At 43.6% G+C, this 18,479-nt stretch overlaps 4 protein-coding genes across 4 annotated transcripts; 1 reads left to right on the forward strand and 3 right to left on the reverse strand.

Moving 5' to 3' along the window:
- Window positions 1-1,794: 1,794 nt before the first annotated feature.
- On the forward strand, window positions 1,795-2,503 carry LOC116320779 (histone H2A, sperm-like). Its single transcript, XM_031740494.2, has 2 exons — window positions 1,795-1,809; window positions 2,117-2,503. Exons 1-2 carry the CDS (start codon window positions 1,795-1,797, stop codon window positions 2,489-2,491), a joined length of 390 nt encoding a protein of 129 aa, XP_031596354.2. The 3' UTR covers window positions 2,492-2,503.
- Window positions 2,504-3,227: 724 nt separating this feature from the next.
- On the reverse strand, window positions 3,228-4,732 carry LOC116320783 (histone H2B 1/2). The gene is made up of 2 exons (XM_031740497.2): window positions 3,995-4,732; window positions 3,228-3,351 (listed from the first exon to the last, which is right to left on the reverse strand). The coding sequence occupies exon 1, from the start codon at window positions 4,692-4,694 to the stop codon at window positions 4,320-4,322; it is 375 nt and encodes a 124-aa protein (XP_031596357.1). The 5' UTR covers window positions 4,695-4,732; the 3' UTR covers window positions 3,228-3,351; window positions 3,995-4,319.
- Window positions 4,733-5,979: 1,247 nt separating this feature from the next.
- Window positions 5,980-6,606, reverse strand: LOC116320781 (histone H3). The gene has a single exon (XM_031740496.2). It carries the CDS (start codon window positions 6,511-6,513, stop codon window positions 6,103-6,105), a length of 411 nt encoding a protein of 136 aa, XP_031596356.1. The 5' UTR covers window positions 6,514-6,606; the 3' UTR covers window positions 5,980-6,102.
- Window positions 6,607-6,701: 95 nt separating this feature from the next.
- LOC116320780 (histone H1-like) lies at window positions 6,702-8,142 on the reverse strand. Its single transcript, XM_031740495.2, has one exon. The coding sequence runs from the start codon at window positions 8,094-8,096 to the stop codon at window positions 7,500-7,502; it is 597 nt and encodes a 198-aa protein (XP_031596355.1). The 5' UTR covers window positions 8,097-8,142; the 3' UTR covers window positions 6,702-7,499.
- Between the last annotated feature and the right edge of the window lie 10,337 nt (window positions 8,143-18,479).

Genomic DNA, 18,479 nt, shown 5'->3' on the forward strand with positions numbered 1-18,479 from the left:
CCTCCCACTGTCCACTGCATCCTCCATCCACAGGGTTTGCAGGGCTCACTCGTGGCTGCCACACCACTAAGATGTTTTCAGAGATATGCAAGCAGGAGATGGTGGATGCTATATTATTAGTATAATACTTGTAACTCTGTAGCAGACAACAGTTTGATAAAGTGCTATGTAAAAAAACAAACAAAAGATTAGATTCTATACGTTTCAAAGATATTTAGTTTATATATTTTATATGATACAGTACATGTGTGAGAATGACCGATGTTGTGGCAAAAAATGATCGTCTGCCAAAAACTGATTTCGGTTTTGGCCTAAACTGATTGCTCGTATTTAACCTGCTATGAATAACTTGTTGGTCTATAATACGTGAAACATGTCAAATGTTTCCCTCATTAGTGATATCAAGTCACCTGCCACCAGCAACATTCCTGTAACAGGTAGAAGCTGCAATCAGTTTTTGGCAGTGACTTTTATATATCCCTTATTTATCCAGTTAAAAAAAAATCTTATTGACATTAGAAATTTATTTTCTTAAGAGTGATCTGGCCAAGAGGACAGCAGAGAGCGCAACACATATCAATTGTACCTACATTATAAAGTTATAAAGATACTTGAACAACAGGTAATTATTGTATATATAAAACCCCTTAGTAAACCATGTTCACCGAAGTCTATTTACCAACATACATAAAGATATTACACATATTACACTCGGAAACATTGGAAATCAGTTTTGGCAGGCGAACACTTTTTTGGCACAAAGCCGGCAATATTTCAATTATCCGTGTAATTAGCTAAGTAATTCCTAAATGCGTGTAGATTAAAGGAAATTATTTTACCTGGATATGATTGTCTCTGATGAGTCTAAGGTACAAAACGTGCGGGCGGCGACGATAAGGTTTTTCTAGCTCCTCGAGAAATAAAATTGTCCAAACAACGGAGCGACATTTCTGGGTCCATTTTAAAGTTTTCGCTGTGGCGCTAGCGTCGGAAAAACACGCAAGTAAGGGCGGAGTTGAAGGCTAGGAGGCTGTCCACAGCCCATCTGTTATGTTGGATACTCATTGTTTGTTCAATAAAGTTTCTATGGAGAAAAAAAGGGGGCTGTCCAAGCCGCTCACTTCCTGACTACCCGTCCGTCTAAGGACACTACCTTGTGACGTAGGTAGGTAGTGTCCTTATGAGCATCCTTCCCCTGAATTCGGACACAGCTAACGTCTCTGCCTGAGTCCATGTTCTCGCGGGAATAGCACGAAGTAAGTTAGAAAGATGTCTGGACGCGGAAAGAGCCTGTTAATTTTAAACAAATTGTGTGTTAAATTAATATGGGGAACAAACCGAGAGGAAACGAACCTTGATGTATACCGGCAAAGAGTGTGGTGGATTGGGTGCGCCAGATCTCCGCATCACTTTGAGAATTTCGTTTATTAAAAATGTTTTTAGCGCTCTTAATAGAAGAACTCCGTGGATTAGAGGTAATGTAGCACAATGGGAAAAATTAAAAGGTAGGTCTAGATCAAATATACCTTATTATAAGCTTCTTTTTGGTGACACTACAGAACAGTGGAAAGACCTTAACATTAACTGGACACAAGTATGCACTAAACAAGTTTATAATATAATTAATAATAAAACTAATGAAGGACAGGTAAAATATAAGGACGTGGGCGTAGAAGAATACCCGATAATAGTTAAAAATGTTTATGACAAATTAATCTCTGTGTGGTTGATTTCTGTTGGACGTCTCCCTGTGAGAGCCGTGGTTCAGTGGAGCTGTTATGTTACCACCAAAGAATGTCCAATGCCACGGTGTGCCGAAGATGAAACCCTTGAACATTTACTGTTATCCTGTTATAGAACAGTAGAGATCAGACAACAGATGACTAAAGTGGGGTTTGAAATTGATAACAACATAGAAGCTATAAAATATGGTCTGTTTAAAGAAAAAATGTACGACAGTAAAAGACGCCTCTTTTGGCTTATGTGTGTCATTAACGCCCAGATTTGGAAAACCAGAGCCAAGGTGGTCATTGAGCAACAAATGATAGTGTGGCTGTGTGCAAGAATATTCTTACAGACCTGAGAAGGAGGAAAACTTTAGAACAAAAAAGAATAGCTGTTTACCTTGGGACCTCTTGAAGATATAATTAATGTTAAAACGTTTGAGTACTCCAGGGCCGGGCTGCAGTTCCCGGTGGGCCGTGTCCACACGCTGCTGAGGAAGGGTAACTATGCTGAGCGTGTTGGTGCCGGGGCCCCGGTGTACCTCGCGGCTGTGCTGGAGTATCTGACGGCTGAGATCCTGGAACTGGCCGGAAACGCCGCCCGTGACAACAAGAAGACCAGGATCATCCCCCGCCACCTGCAGCTGGCCGTCCACAACGACGAGGAGCTGAACAAGCTGCTGGGCCGAGTGACGATCGCTCAGGGCGGCGTGCTGCCCAACATCCAGGCCGTGCTGCTGCCCAAGAAGACGGAGAAGGCGAAATGAAGCTCCGGGAGAAGCGCGCTGATAATAACGGCTCTTTTAAGGGCCACGCACAACATCTGAGAGCAGTACGACCTTAAAGGAACTAACTCCTCTGACATGGCGGGTCACACAGGGCACACTCACTGGTCTGACCCGCTCTGGGTTAAAATTTATTTACTTTATTCAACAAAAAGCAGCTGTGACACAAACCTGTGTGAAAGTAAAGTGTTTAAACTGTGTGCTTTAACTATTAACTCATAGAACAGTCTCGTTTAAATGTTATTAATAACTGTAGTATGACAGGTCATAAAGGACGCCGTCACACTACGAAGGCCAGAATACCCGCAGCACATTTTACACTGTTATGATCTGAACATTTGCTTTAATTAAGTTCATGTTTATTAATCTGTTAGTTATTCATCTTATTAAAGTATAGACTCCATATGAGAGAGATTAATAACAGGTATGACTCACTGCAGAGAGGTCTATTAACACATAGTGAGTGAAGAAGAAACACCCAGTGCATCATGGGAATGCCCGAGCAGTCTGCACCTGTCTGTGACCTGTTTGGAATATTTAGGCTCACAGTTAACAGCTACAGCTTGTATACAGGTGTTTCCTGTACTTGCTCTCTGTTCTTTAGTTTGGGTAAAGGTGCTTTTTCTCCTCGCTCACGTTCCTTCCACACATCACTGCATGCACGTGCGCCTCTCCCCATCTCTGCGCGGGGCTTTGTTCCACCGCTTGTATCCCATGACTGAAGTGAACACTGACAGTATGCAGGGTCGTGGCTCAGTGAGCTTCACCACAAGGCTGAAGGTTTGTCTTCCTGTCCCCCTGCAGTGTGAAGGAGCTCAGGTGTGGCTGACCAGCCCTCTGCTCTAGTTTTGGAGGGGTTTGTTTAAGAGAAGAAAAATAAAATGATTTGATTACAGCAGAATTTACACTGAAGATCAGATGTGTTGTACAGCTGATGGATGGTTCAGGCCCTTTAATGTGCTGTGAATCAGACATGATCATGATCTCACTGTTAGCATCATTGCTGTACGAGTTTCGTACACCTGGAGACTCCACCCCTCACTCTCTCAGGTGTCCTCACCTGTCTGTCATTCTGTCTTCTTGCTAACTTCCTGACTTAAGGAGGAAGCCATGTCTGCTGTCTGTCATCTGCTGTGGCATGAATTATGTTTACTCCTCATTTTCTACGAGGAAAACTGATTAGCGTTGGTGTAGTATGTCATAATACCATCCATTTCACGGAGGGGGTGGAGCCTATTCCAGCTACCATAAGGCGAGGGGCACAGCTGGACACCTCAGCAGCCTGTGCTGAAAGTGACATAATACAAAGCAGGTGAACTACGCCCACATAGCCAAACTAATAAAGCTCTGCAGAGGGTTTTTGCAGGTGCGATGTAAGTTAGCTACCATTAACTTCCTGCCCTTTAAGTTTGTCTCTTTGGTGCTTTAGAAGTCTGAGCTTGAGTCACGGGTGGGACAATCTGTGAGACTCTCCTCATAGCTTACCTGTAATGATGCGTTGTTCAGCCACGTCTGGAGATGAAAACTGGTCGTTTCCGCAGCTGAAGTATCCGGAAATGCGGGTCCACAGGAAAGAGGAGGGGGAAGGGTGTTTATATAATGAATGACCATAGAGATAACAGCTGTTATCGCTTTCATATTCAGTGCTGTTCGGTTTATTAAAACTGTTGTACACGTGCCTCACTTCACATATTAAACATGTGTTTTTGTTTATAGGAGGACCGGTGAGTATGACAGCAGGACATGTGCTCCTCAGCAGAGGTGGGTGGCTCTGAAAAGAGCCGTTGGGTGGGTGCAGTCGAGCTGCAGTTTACTTTGAGCTGGTGTACTTGGTCACAGCCTTGGTGCCCTCGGATACGGCGTGCTTGGCCAGCTCACCGGGCAGCAGGAGACGCACGGCGGTCTGGATCTCCCTGGAGGTGATGGTGGAACGCTTGTTGTAGTGAGCCAGGCGGGAGGCCTCAGCGGCGATGCGCTCGAAGATGTCGTTGACGAACGAGTTCATGATGCTCATGGCCTTGGAGGAGATGCCGGTGTCGGGGTGCACCTGCTTCAGCACCTTGTACACGTAGATGGCGTAGCTCTCCTTCCTGGTCTTTCTCTTCTTCTTGCCGCCCTTGCCGGCGGTTTTAGTCACGGCTTTCTTGGAGCCCTTCTTGGGCGCGGACTTGGCGGGTTCAGGCATTTTCTTTCTTCACTACCTCACAGCAGAGAATGAGCTCAGGAGCGCAGAGCAGCGCTTTTTATTTCCGCTGTATGCAAATTGGGCTGTGCCGATCCGCGCCTGCTATTGGTCGAGCTGTTGCTCCGCGTCTTTACTGGGTAAGTTGCACAACGAAGAAAAAGAGCAGTGCTTTATTTCACCTGCTGACGGGGCTGTGGGACATTTATCCGGAGTACAGAGGAGCAGATCTAAATGTGTTACTGCAGGAAGTGTGCAGACAAACATTTATCCATCTGTGTGAGTTACGTCACACAAAGACCGAGACGGCCGCAGGAAGCTCCGGGAGAGGCTCGGCTGATAATAACGGTCCTTCGAGAGCCACAGAGCGGGCTGCAGAGCCCAGAACACCGCAGCTGTCAGAATCAGAGAGACTTTATTTATCCCCAAAGGCTAATTAAGATACACCAGAGCAGCATGACGCTGAAGACAAGGACAGGGCATAAACAGGCAACAAGAAAAATAAATACACAGTATAGACACAGTTTTAGAATTAAAGTGACTGAAAGGTGAATTAAATAACTGATTAAAAGTGAGTAAAGTGTTGGCAGTTTGAAAAGAGTATTTTATGTTTCTGGTTGTGGGAAATGGTCCAATCGGCTGGAGTTAAAAAGCTCTCCTGTAGCTGTGAGCTGCAGTTTGATCGTGTAAACTGTTTACACAGTTATCACTGAAATGACAGAAGGTTCTGGTAGCTCTTTGCCCAGCCTGCTTCTATTTAACAGTAGTTTCAGCAGTTTAATGTTTAATGAATGAACATGGAGCAAAACGTCCAAGCAGCAGATCAAACAGGTCACAATGATCATTTCAATTATAAATGATGAAGTGCACATTCAGGCTGCGAGACCCGACACTGAGACATGGCTCTGTTATTATTGCACATCTCTGCCATTCAGTACAGTTTATTTTATATTGAACTGGAGCTTTAGTTTTTCTCCCCAAACTTCATTCAGTGTTCATATAAAAACGCTTTTTAGGGAGATGATGAGGTTTAAGACCTGGATCAGTGAAACTTTGTCCTCCACACTGAAAACTGCCTCAAAACGCCTTCATCCAGCTGCTAGCCTCTGAACTGTCCTGTAATCATCACTAAAACGCAGCTCTGTGCTGGTTCTGGTGACGCTGTGCCTGGACTGCACCGCTACACTTCATTCCGTGACATAATCGTACTATTCCCCCACATACCTGTGTACTAATACAATTATTGAAACTAACCCACACTGCATTCTCTGTAAGTGAGCAGTAGACTGCAAACAGCACTGAGCTGAGGCCCAGGTAGTGCAGAGTCTGTGCAGTAAACCGCTGCTCTGAGTGCGTGTATGTGGCTCTTAAAAGAGCCGTTGTGTTTGGTGTAAACTGGTCTCAGAACAGCTTAAGCCCTCTCTCCGCGGATGCGGCGGGCCAGCTGGATGTCTTTGGGCATAATGGTGACCCTCTTGGCGTGGATGGCGCACAGGTTGGTGTCCTCGAACAGACCGACCAGGTAAGCCTCGCTAGCCTCCTGCAGAGCCATGACGGCGGAGCTCTGGAAGCGCAGGTCGGTCTTGAAGTCCTGAGCGATCTCCCTAACCAGGCGCTGGAACGGCAGCTTTCGTATCAGCAGCTCGGTGGATTTCTGGTAGCGGCGGATCTCCCTCAGAGCCACAGTCCCGGGCCTGTAACGGTGGGGCTTCTTCACGCCTCCGGTAGCCGGGGCGCTCTTACGGGCAGCCTTAGTGGCGAGCTGCTTCCTGGGAGCTTTTCCTCCGGTGGATTTACGGGCAGTCTGCTTGGTCCTGGCCATCTTACAGCGTCGGTCTCCTCTGTGTGAACAGCAAAAGAGAGAATGCAGTCTGAGCGTGAGCAGCGGCTTTATACAGGGGCTGCAGGCGGGAGCTCAGCGCTGATTGGTCCAGATCTCGTAGCGCGCGCACCGCAGCTGCTCAGCTATTGGACGAAAATGTTCAAAAGTTCAAAATGAAGCGCGAGACAGAGAGAACAGAATGCCTTTATTGTTACCACACAGATGTTCACTGAGACAGCGCCGCCTACTACTGCACAGATGCGGGGCTGCACAGCTTCAGCAGCACTTTACACATATGAACAGTATTCAAAAATATTAGATTGTAACACAAATCTGGAAAAATAAAAATACATAAGTAGTGTTACATATATGTACAGTATGGGTTATTGCACAGTGCTTATAGTCGATGTGAAGTCTACAGAGGTCTTTGAGATAGGGGCGGGGCTAATTCAAATTTAACTTGAAACAATAAAAATCAGTAGCGTACTCCCCATATCGTACACCGTCAACAACAGCAGGTAATAAACCAAGAAAAGAAAGTCATCCACAGCTTCAGTGCGCTCATTAGCTCCTGTCATCAGCACCAGAACAAACTGGAAATATTTGCAGCACTGACTGGGAAATAATTCAGGTGTCATATCTTAAAGTATCGTTGATGAATCACTGCCAAGTCAATTATCCGGTTGTATTTACTGACGTAAGGCTGAAACTCATACGAATGTTTCTAATGTTCTGACAATTCAACATGTATTTTCCCCTTCAGTGGGCTGAACCAGCTCAGTCTCCATAACTTACTCTGCATGTGGAGACACAGGTGAGCATGAAGCGTAAAGCTGAGTGTGCAGCCTGCGTCTCCGTGGCATAGTCTTTCACACACTCTCACTCACACGCGCACACACACACACACACACACAATGAGGAGCTCGTAGCGGAGGCTGTGGTGGCTCTGAAAAGAGCCTTTGATGCACTCAGTGCGGGAGGAGTTTTTACTTCTTGGCCTTCTTTGGCGCAGTTTTCTTTGCCGGCTTCTTTGCGGCTTTGGGCTTTTTCGGAGCGGCCTTCTTAGCGGGGGATTTGGGCTTCTTGGCTGCAGTCTTGGGCTTCTTGGGAGCAGCCTTCTTCGGGCTCTTCTTCACCACTTTCTTCGCAGCCTTCTTGGCCGGAGACTTCTTCGGGGTGGCCACTTTCTTCACCGCGGGCTTCTTGGCTTTGGCGGGAGCCTTCTTCGCGGGCTTGGCAGCCTTCTTCTTCGCTGGTTTCGCGACCTTAGGTTCTTTCTTAGCAAGCTTGAAGGAACCGGAAGCCCCGGTACCCTTCACCTGACTGAGGATGCCTTTCTCCACCAGCTTGGCGACGGCGGTGTTGATACGCTTGTTGGCCTTGGGTACGTCCACATTTTTGGCGGTCAGGTACTTCTTTATGGCCGCTAGCGACGTGCCCTTGCGCTCCTTCGACTCTGTCACGGAAGCGACGATGAGCTTAGGGAGGCTGGGTCCCTCCTTCTTAGCCCGGGGAGCGGATTTCTTCTTGGGAGCCTTGGCCGGGGCTTTTGCCGGTGCAGCTGCGGGAGCTTCTTCTGCCATGTCTGCGCGTGAGCTTCGTACTGAGCATGTCTGAGCTTCGCGCAGGAGGCGGGACTTATCAAGCACATGAGAACCATGGAGAGTGAAGCCAGCCCTCCGCTCTGCTGCCGCTTCAATCGCGGCTCTTCTTGTGTTTTCTTCGCCGCGTTTCGGAGCTCAAACCGGCCCCAGATAAACGTTTGAAACCCCCGGGCCGAGGCAGCGGGGAGAAAACTCTCCGGTCTCCCGTCTGATCCTGTTTTTGTCCTTCGGGACTTCTTCCGTTAATTTCGGGAGGCTTCAAACCTCTCTGACACACCGCCTCTCGGAGCAGCTCGCAGCGAACTTTCTCCACATTTCTGCTCCTAAAGTGACCCAAAGCGGTTCGGATGAAATGTGATCTCGGTGCTCCGGTCAGCAAAGACCTGTGGGGACAGAGTCCCGGTGAAACAGCGGCAGTGCCGGGGATAGTTGGGTTCTAACGGAGGCAGATTTCGGTGGCGGTAAACACACGCAGGCTGCCGGTGACCGGGCGGATATAGAGTCACAGATGATCCGCTGGGAGAGACTTCCCTTCATCCAGTCTGACTGTACAGGCTGCGGTGATATTATACTGTTATCTGTAATATCACACATCAGCTGTTTCATTGTGGTGTTCAATGTTAGACTGGAAACTGCAGGAAACTGTTTCTGTGTTTGCAGCTGAGCCCACAGCATTTAGAGACTTTAGCACCCAGGACCAGTTTATTCATTTTACATTTATGATCAGACGTGCAAAGAGTTTTATTATTGCACAAAACTAAATGCTTTTGCAATTTAAGAAATTCTGTGGCAGAGTAGTTGGAGGCATCATCCATATGTAAATTAAAGTCACCTACCAAGATGATTTTATCAAAATGAACCATAACAGGTGAGAGGACAGGAGATTAGAGTTCATTCAGGGAATGTTTGCAGGATTTGGGAGGTCGATAGATTAATAATTCAAAGGAGTTAAAAGAACCAGGATTAAATGGACACAGTTCAGATGATCCTTATAAACCACTGCTACTCCCCCGCGACAACAGTCACCTGGTTTGAGTCTCAGGGAAGAAGACAATGTCTCATTTCTAAGTGGTGATGTTATGCATGAATGATTTATTAGATTAAAAAAGGCAATAACTGCAGCAGAGATGGGCTTAAGAGGAAGAGGTTTACGTCACACAGAAATTAGATTACTGAGTTTGGTTTGATTTTATAAGATTTTTTCCATCTATGCCTTATAATTACTGGAACTGGTAAAGATGAGGCAGCTGACTGGAGAACAGGTGTAGCAGTGAATAACTGGTTATGCACTTTCGCAGGTGAAATACTTTCTAGTACTGATGTTTAGAAAATATCAGTACCTGTCACCAGAGATGGGCAGTAACGCGTTACTGTAATCTGATTACTTTTTTCAAGTAACGACTAATGTAAGGGATTACTATTGCAAAAACGGTAATTAGATTACCGTTACTTTCCCGTAGGAACGCTGCGTTACTGCGTTACTAAAACCGTGATTTTTTGCGAGAGTGTCTCATGACAGTGACGTAAGCGAGTGCGACGTTCGTGACAACAGCTGTCTGCAGATCAACAATAGGGCTTTGGAGTTGACGTCACGCCGCAGTGCATTGTGGGATCGCGGCGCCATGTCAGTAGGCTAGAAAGCAAAACAAGCGCACAGTGTTGGAGTGCGCAAAAGACAAAGGGCTGTATCGCGACCGATTGCGCCCAGACGCCAAGAGACGGTACTTTCAAAAAATTGCGTGCATCGGTAATGTGGACCCGTATGAAATAAGGAAGCGGAGTGGAAACCCAGACGACCTACCGCCTTTGTCCTATCCCGATCTTTGCATACCTCGTCTGTGGAGTCAGCGCATACACAGCAAACCAGTTTAAGAATTTTAAATCCCTGGAGGCCCACATCCAATTCACGAACGGCTGGGTGCAAGCTTTGTCCGTCTTTAAGCCTCCACGCTGCGAGTACGTTGTCGTTAAGACAAAGGTAAGTCGGTTTGAACTTGATAACTTTCTAAACAACTTCCTTGTTACAGTTTTTGATTTGCACGTACAGCCAAACCATCTATATTAGCCTTGGTTCATTACAGAGTTTTTATTAAAAGTGGTTTTTGTGTGTTTCAGGTACTGCACTCACAACGACTGAATGAAACTGCACTGTGACCTCGTTGTGTGGACACAGAGAGACCTTCTGTCATACGCATCTTCCCTGATGTGGATTTCTGGGAACCACGTTTAAAGCAAGCACAAGACTTCTTTCTTAAAGTGTGTCTTCCTGAACTTGTTGGGAAATACTTCTCCAAACAATGTGCTGCTCTAAATAGCCTGTAATGTTTCATTTTGTGGTTCAAGATTGATGCCAGCTGTGTGTTGCCATGTAAATAGTTTGGATTTCATTTTTATGTACTTGCTAAGTACATGTGAACAGATCAAGAATAAAAAACAAACATGTATACTATTCTTTTCTGTTTTATTGAAACTACTTCACACAAAGTACAATTATTTACAATGAACTACACATGCAACACAACAGCTTTATGAATGCTCAACAAGAGCAAGTTTCATTTGGCGCTGGTTTGACAACCACACTGGGGCACATATTCACCAAAACACAGCAAACCTTAACAATCTTATCAAGCAGTGTTGTGTTTATTTCTGCTCTGCCCTGTTCATTGCACACACAATCCTTCGTCTGCCCTTTAGCTTCCGTGATGCTGTCTGTCCAATCGCCACTGTCCACATTTGCAGCTGGTACCTCAACCTCCACTTGTCCAACACAACTGCTGTCCACTGCCTCCATGACATTGTGATTTTGTTGTTGGTCTTCTGTCAGATCTTCATCAATCACTTCTGCACGGGGCACACCTTCAGACTCTGCAGTTGGATAACAAAAGCCTGTAAGATAAAATTAGTGCACACACATAAGGTAAATGTACACCAATATTCCAATGACAGGTGTGTGATTCATCTGGAAGTTATGTGCGGATTAGTGTACAATGAGAGCAATTTAGTATGTTTTTAGAGGCCCATGAGCAGTGTTGGTGCCCAGTCTGGATTTGTTACATCCATTTCATATGCTGCTTTGCCTGCAATAATGCTAAATCATAAGCTACTCAGTCGACATGATGACATGACGTGGTTCAATCTGCAGCATCACACATTAGCATGTTTTATCTCATTATCTATGACCTCAGCACATTGAAAATAACACTAAAAGCATTTTAATAGTGATATGAATTAATTTAGAACCAGAGGTGTGGACTCGAGTCACATGACTTGGACTCGAGTCAGACTCGAGTCATTAATTTTATGACTTTAGACTTGACTTGAAAAAAGGTTGTAAGACTTGTGACTTGACTTGGACTTTTACACCAGTGACTTGGGACTTGAATTGGACTTGAACCTGTTTACTTGAAAAGACTTGATATTTTACCCAAATCTAAAATTTAACATACATATTATATAAAAAGTGCGGACCATTAATTCACTTTATTCATTCATTCATTCTTACCACACTTGCGTATGTATGTGGGCGTGGGCTGTAGCACAGCCAATCAAATTAACCAGATTTGAAAAAACAAGAACAAAACGCTCGAGCCAAAAATGCTTCCAAGAGTAATTTCTTTCGGGTACATAAACTACTAAGTAGTCAACAAAAAACGAAATGCAATATGCAAAACATGCAAGAAGAGAATCACAGACGGAGATGGAACAACTTCCAATTTTGTCCGACATTTGAAGTTGCATAAAGAACGGTAGGTGGTGCTTTTTTTTTTTTTTTTTTTGCTACGATGAGACAGCTGACTTAGCTAACTTCATCTTATTAGCAAATGTTCTTCGGCTACGTTGATGATACTGTTTGGCTTTAACAGGTATGATATGTTTGTCATGCTATTTTAAATCCGGTCCTGCAAGCGCATCCAAGAATAACATGCAACTTGTTAGCTCAGAATTGTCGGTGAATGGTGAGCAGGGTCCGTTTCAGAAAGTGGGTTCTGTAGCTGTACTCAGTCTCTCTCCTCTCCTCCCATCATTAACCCCGTAGATTTAACCCAGTTTAGACTGACAAATATTTATTTTACCATCACATCACAATTCAAAATCACTGTGTTTAATTTGCAATTAGTGTATGGTCGTGTTTAACTTTTGCATGTCTGAGCCAGGAAAAAAAATTTTTTGGTTAGAAAATCTGGCCCACCTTAGTGTGTAACTGAGTAGTCCTGCTATACATGGCCTTTTTCTTCTGTCATTTATGTCAATACATCAAATAAAATACTTTGATCTTATATTATTAGCTGTTGTTTATTTGCAAAGGTTATTCTCAACAGGGATGCTAGACAAAAACGGCGTTTTCTACAGACAGCCTAGCATACGCTCTCCACTTGCGAGTGAAAAAGAAAAGAAAAACACCCCTTCCCTATTGGTGTTAGAGTTTACCATGTCAGCCAATCAAAAAAATGATAAGGCAACATGTGACATTTGGTTGTTTAGGAGAAGGGAAGTTTTTAGGAGTGACACCCGCGACGGAAAGCGGGCGAGCGAAAGAAAGAGAGAGAGAGAGTTTTCATATGTGAGACATTAGTGACGTTTAGCGTGTTTGGAGGCTGTAGTTAGTTTGTTGTGTAGTTATTGTTTTGTATTGTGTGTCGGTTAGACTGCTGAATTTCATATTTGATCTAAAAAGCTGTCAAAGGCAGATTCCAGTGTAAACGCTGTCTCCACATAGAAAACTGGACTGTTGCACCTCCAGTTGTCAGACCTGCAGGGTTTAGGCCTGTGGTGTTCTCCTCTGTCTTATACTGAACACAAACTACATTTTTTGGACTGGCACAAATAATTTGTGTGCCTTCTTATTTGATGCAGCACACCTGATTGTTCTGTAAATAGATTTAAATGGTTAACGCCTGAGGCCTTGGCTGCATTTTTAGGTAAATAGCACCATATAACTTTGTTGTTTGCAAAACTTGTGCATAATTTTTAGAAATGTACAATTTCTATTTGCATTTCAAGTTTATAAAAATGATTCGTTAAACATGTAAAAAATATAACTTTTTTCTACTCTGATTCTGAATTTTTGTCTGAATTTAGATCAACTGTGCTAATATAGTATACCAAAATGAAAAAATAACTCAAATTTCAGATATTTGAGGTTGTGCTGTAAATAATGATACCAAACAAGGCAAGAAAAACATATTTTAAAAGTGAAATATAGAAGTAAAATCAAAAGTAGTCAAGAACGCCAATTATACCCGGGACCCCAGAGGGTTAAAAAAGACTTGAAAGGACTTGAAATTCAAAGTTTCGGACTTGGGACTTGACTTGAAAGTTGTCTGTCTTGACTTGCGACTTGACTCTGACTTGCTTGACTTTACTTGAGACTTGACTTGTGACTTGAGGATAAAGACTTGGGACTTACTTGAGACTTGCAAAACAATGACTTAGTCCCACCTCTGTTTAGAACTCACCAGAAAGAAAGTGCGGAGAGCAAACCAACAAAAAGCTGGAATTGCATATATGCAATTCCAGCTTTTTCGATCCGCTCGTCTCACCGCTGCAATGCAAGCCTGACGTCTTTGTTTAATAAATTTGGATACATGGCATCCCTCACGTTGCCTCCAGGATGGAAAATGATGAAAAGAGAGCCCATTATCCAGCTTCTTGCTTCCACGATCGTGTAATCTAACGTTGCAACTGACAACACAACACGTACGAACCATAGCTGAAGCTGTATCCTGTGTCTGGCCTACTGTCATGGCGAAAGGGGGCGTGGCCCACCTCCCGTGACATCACAGTCCAAAGCCCTATGGATAATATATCGAGTGCGGAGAGAGTATGAGCGTGCAGCGTTTAAAGCGTGGAAGTACTGACCTTACTTTGAGTTTGATTCCATAAAAAGTGACAAAAACATTAGTGTCCGTTGTGCGTGGGAAGAAAACTTCTTTTTACAGCAAAAAAACCCCTAAACTTCCGAGCAAGCGCCAAGTGCGCTATTACTGTAACGGGAAACTCACAGAGAAACTCGCGGATTCTTCAACTGACCGCTGCGGCACACCTGCACCAGGGTAAACCTCCGCCTACCCCAGTCCTGCTTTACAGGTGAAAATAGAGCAACAGGACCGCTAGTCTTTGATTTTATTTATTTTCTGCTGTGTTTTACTTTCATCTATTTGAAAGAGTGAGTGTAAACACAAAAACATATTTTATTTTATGTGCTGGAATGTGCAGAAAATAGGTTTAAATGTTAAACAAATTTCTTCCAGTCAGAGAATGTTGCATATAATTTAATGTTTGCTTGATGCATAAAGTTAAAAGATTAAAACTAATAAAACAAGTTTTAAAAAGAGACTTTTCCATTTGATTACATTTTGTATGATGGATTATGCAGAAAAAGTAGAATTGGGCTGAAAGATCTATCGCTTTATCACCTATTCAGGTTGTAAATCGTGTTTTTAAAAAGTAACTAAGTAACTAAGTAATTAATTACTTTTGAAAATAAGTAATTAGTAAAGTAACGGGATTACTTTTGGGGGGAAGTCATCAGTAATTAGTAACTGATTACTTTTTTCAAGTAACTTGACCAACACTGCCTGTCACAGAGTCGCAGATAACATGATTTTCCAGGACTCGTGCTGTAGGGGTCGCACACAGTGGCTCCACCAAGGGGGGATGGCCATAGGGGGGTGCTGGCCACCCCTCTAACTCGTTTTGTTTGTCACCTCTCAGCCTCGGCTTGTCAGCACAGTTTTTCACTGCTAAAATTAATCAAATCTGCTCTGAGACGACGTCCACACTAGCCTGGGTAGATTTGAAAACGGCGTTTTCGTCTGAAAACGGTCCGCGTCCACACTATCGTTTTCAGTCGTTTTCACAGAGGTGTGCGTCCACATTGAAACGGCCCAAAACGCTTACGTTCCAGTCCTGCGCAAAAGCGAGTGAGAATTAAAGAATTCGAAGAAAAGCTATCTGGAGCATGTACAGACTGATATTAATTTTTTAGGGCTGTCAAAATTGAAAGCAATCAAAACAACTCCTGTATAATGCCCTCCGCTGTCTTTGTTTAATTTGTCACATGACTGCATCACATGACTAAAATGCATCGTCGTTTTAGAAAGTCTGCGTTTTCGAGTGACCACACTGCGACGGGGCAGCTGCGTTTTGAAATGTGTTCGTTTTCGAGAGCGCTTTCAAAACGTGTCAGTGTGGACGGGAGGCCAAAACACAGAGAAAACGATGTGTTTTCAAACGAAAACAGCTTCGTGTGGACGTAGCCTCAGGAACCCAGCGCGTGACAATCGACTCATCAGAGCCATAAACCTTGATGGTTTTGTGCATGTTCTTGTCAAAAGACATGGCAGTAGATGGATAAAACAGTTTTGAATAAATGTGATGCCAGAAGATTTTGTTCCGTAGCCGTTAGGGTCAGCGTTGGTTTTGAAACACATGAAAGTCTCTGTGAGGTGTTTGACATGTAAAAGCTCTTATTTCCAATTAAAGAAGTACTGACCTCGGTGTCTGACCTACGCTGCTTATCTAACATGACACACAGCGTTCATACAACCCGTAACGTTGCAAAAGTTACTAAAGAGGTAAAACATGTAAAGCCTGTCTCTCTCCATGCACTCATGTGCAAGCATGTTGTTGACATACACCACAGAGACTGCAGTGGTGCATACTAATGACATCTGTCTGTCCTGCTCCTGGAGGGGGCACCACAGCACTGATGAAACTTCATAAATCAGCTGATTGAGGCACGGAGAAAGACCACAAGGCAACTGTACGCATTAAAACCCCCATGAATAACTGCCCTCCACCTAAAACTATTGGACAAAAAAACAAAAATAACACATTTTATTTTTATATGACAATATTACGTATAATAATATTTTCTACTCTCTCCCAGTTTGTATTTTGTCATGTATGGCTGTGTTCTCTCTGCGACCCCTTTGTTCTCTTATCTTTCCCCTCAAACCCGACCAGATGTGGCAGAGGACCCCTCCCCTGAGCCCGGCTCGGTTGGAGGTCTCTCCCTGTTAAAATGGAGTTTTACCTCCCCGTCGCTGAAAATGATTGGCTGTACGGGATTCAGACTGTTGGGTTTTTCCTCTAGTATTCAGTCTGTACTTAACCATATAATGCACCCTGATGCAACATTTATTGAAAACTATAATAAACACTAGTAAACTTTGATGAAATATATATTTAATGTAATACTGATTTGCATGTAGGTCAGAATAAGTGTTCAGGGAAGTTCAATCCTCCGTGTACTAATGAGAGGTGAATGAATTTGAAAAGGAAGAGAGGCTGGCACATGAAAACGAGCACAAACAGCCTGTAGTTCAGAGGTGTGTGTATGAGGTGTAGTCCTACTCAGGAAATTCAGATGGAAAGTGTGTGTGTGTGTGTGTGTGTGTGTGTGTGTGTGTGTGTGTGTGTGCATTCAGGTTCACCTGCAAGAGTAAAAGTACACAGTGTACTTCATGTGTGTATCACAAACAGCTGAAAGTCACACTCAGCTACCTTAGAGCTTAGAATTGGTGCCATCTGAGTTTCAAGTTTATTCATTTATATAGCACTTTTAAAAACAACCCCTGTTGACCAAAGTACTGCACAATAACACAGTCGAAGCAGAAGACATACCAAATAAAATAGAATATAGATTAAGAGAAAATGGAAATGTGACCTCTGTGTAGTGTCCTCTCTGGTCTGCATTCACAACAAAAAGGCAACAAGTTAGAATGCTTTCGTTTACTGTCGTGGGCAGTCAGCGTAAGACCTAAATGGAAAAGCAACAGCGTTAGCTGACTATGCTCCCGTGTTTTTTCCCTGTCTTCCCAATAAAGAACTCTCTCATAAACGTGCCTTCAGTTCAACACAAGGACTGGAGAAATGACCCGCAACAAATGATATTTAAACAACAAAAATAATCGTGTCAGATTGTATTACTGTTACAACCAGTGATATGAGTTTTCTTCCCCACGACATCTGCACATTCCTTACCTCGCAGGAATCCTCCATTATTCTGAGGATTACCCAGAATCCCTTGCCCTTTGTGAATGTTGCAGGGTGACTTTTACAACAGTTGGTGGTGCCAATGTCCCATTTAGCAGGATGTAACTTCAACCCTATTTAACTATGTTACAGAAAGAACAATAGAAACAGACTCATCATGATTTAAAAGCCAGAGAGTAAAAGTAGGTTTTTAGACGGGTTTTGAAAGTCTCCAGTGTTGGAGAGGTCCTGATATGCAAGGGCAATGAGTTCCATAGTTTTGGAGCAGTCACGTCAAATGCCCGGTCTCCTCTGTGTTTTAACCTCGACCTTGAGACAACCAAAAGCATTTGGTCTGCAGACCTCAAGGATCTTGGGGGAGAATACCGGGTTAGGAGATCAGCAAGATATGTAGGGGCTTGGCCATGTAATGTCTTAAAAACAAGTGTTAAAATTTTAAAATCAATTCAAAAGCTGACTGGTAGCCAATGCAATGATGCAGGTATGGGAGATATGTGATCCTGCTTGCATGTCCCAGTTAGGAGCCGTGCTGCAGCGTTTTGGACTAGCTGCAGTTGGATAATTAACGTAGAGGTAATACCAGAATAGAGGCTATTACAGAAGTCGAGATGAAATGAGATGAATGCATGGATCGCTTTCTCAAAATCTCTGAAGCAGAGAAAAGGCTTAACTTTTGCAAAGAGGCGAAGATGAAAGAAGCTAGTCTTGATTACGTTAGTCATCTGTTTCTCAAATGTCAAATTGCTGTCAAAAATCACTCCTAAATTTCTTGCAGATGATTTTTTGTAGATCTGTAGAGGTCCAAGGTCAAGATGGTCACAAGCACAGAAAACAATGACCTCAGTTTTCTGCTCATTTAGGTTGAGAAAATTTAGCGCCATCCATGCCTTAACGTCTTCCAGACAATCAAACAGACCCTTCAGAGGATTCACAGATTTTCGTCTCAGGGGAACGTAAATCTGAGAGACATCTGCGTAGCATTGGAACGAGATATCATATTTTTTAAAAATTGAGCCCATTGGAAGCATGTAGATTGAAAAAAGGGCCGGGCCAAGGATAGAGCCCTGGAGGACCCCACAAGAAAGCACGGTCCTTGGGGATAATGAGTCTCTGAGTTTAACAGAGAAGGTTCGATTAGATAGGCAGGATTTAAACCATTCCAAAATAATCCCTTTTATTCCAATGTGTTGTTCCAGTCTAGAGATGAGAAGGCTGTGAGATCTAATAATATTAAGATGGCAGGGTCTCCGCATATGGAACGCCAGGACTGACATAATGAATTAATTAAATACACCATTAAATAGTTAATTAAATGTTAATTAAAATTGGAAATAATTAATAAAATAAATATTTACAACACAT

Source organism: Oreochromis aureus, linkage group 10 (genome assembly GCF_013358895.1).
Source record: "Oreochromis aureus strain Israel breed Guangdong linkage group 10, ZZ_aureus, whole genome shotgun sequence".
Lineage (NCBI taxonomy): Eukaryota > Metazoa > Chordata > Actinopteri > Cichliformes > Cichlidae > Oreochromis > Oreochromis aureus.

Bases quoted from the DNA above. Each gene is read 5' to 3' on its own strand.
- LOC116320783 (XM_031740497.2), bottom strand. From the start codon at position 4,694: ATGCCTGAACCCGCCAAGTCCGCGCCCAAGAAGGGCTCCAAGAAAGCC.
- LOC116320781 (XM_031740496.2), bottom strand. From the start codon at position 6,513: ATGGCCAGGACCAAGCAGACTGCCCGTAAATCCACCGGAGGAAAAGCT.
- LOC116320780 (XM_031740495.2), bottom strand. From the start codon at position 8,096: ATGGCAGAAGAAGCTCCCGCAGCTGCACCGGCAAAAGCCCCGGCCAAG.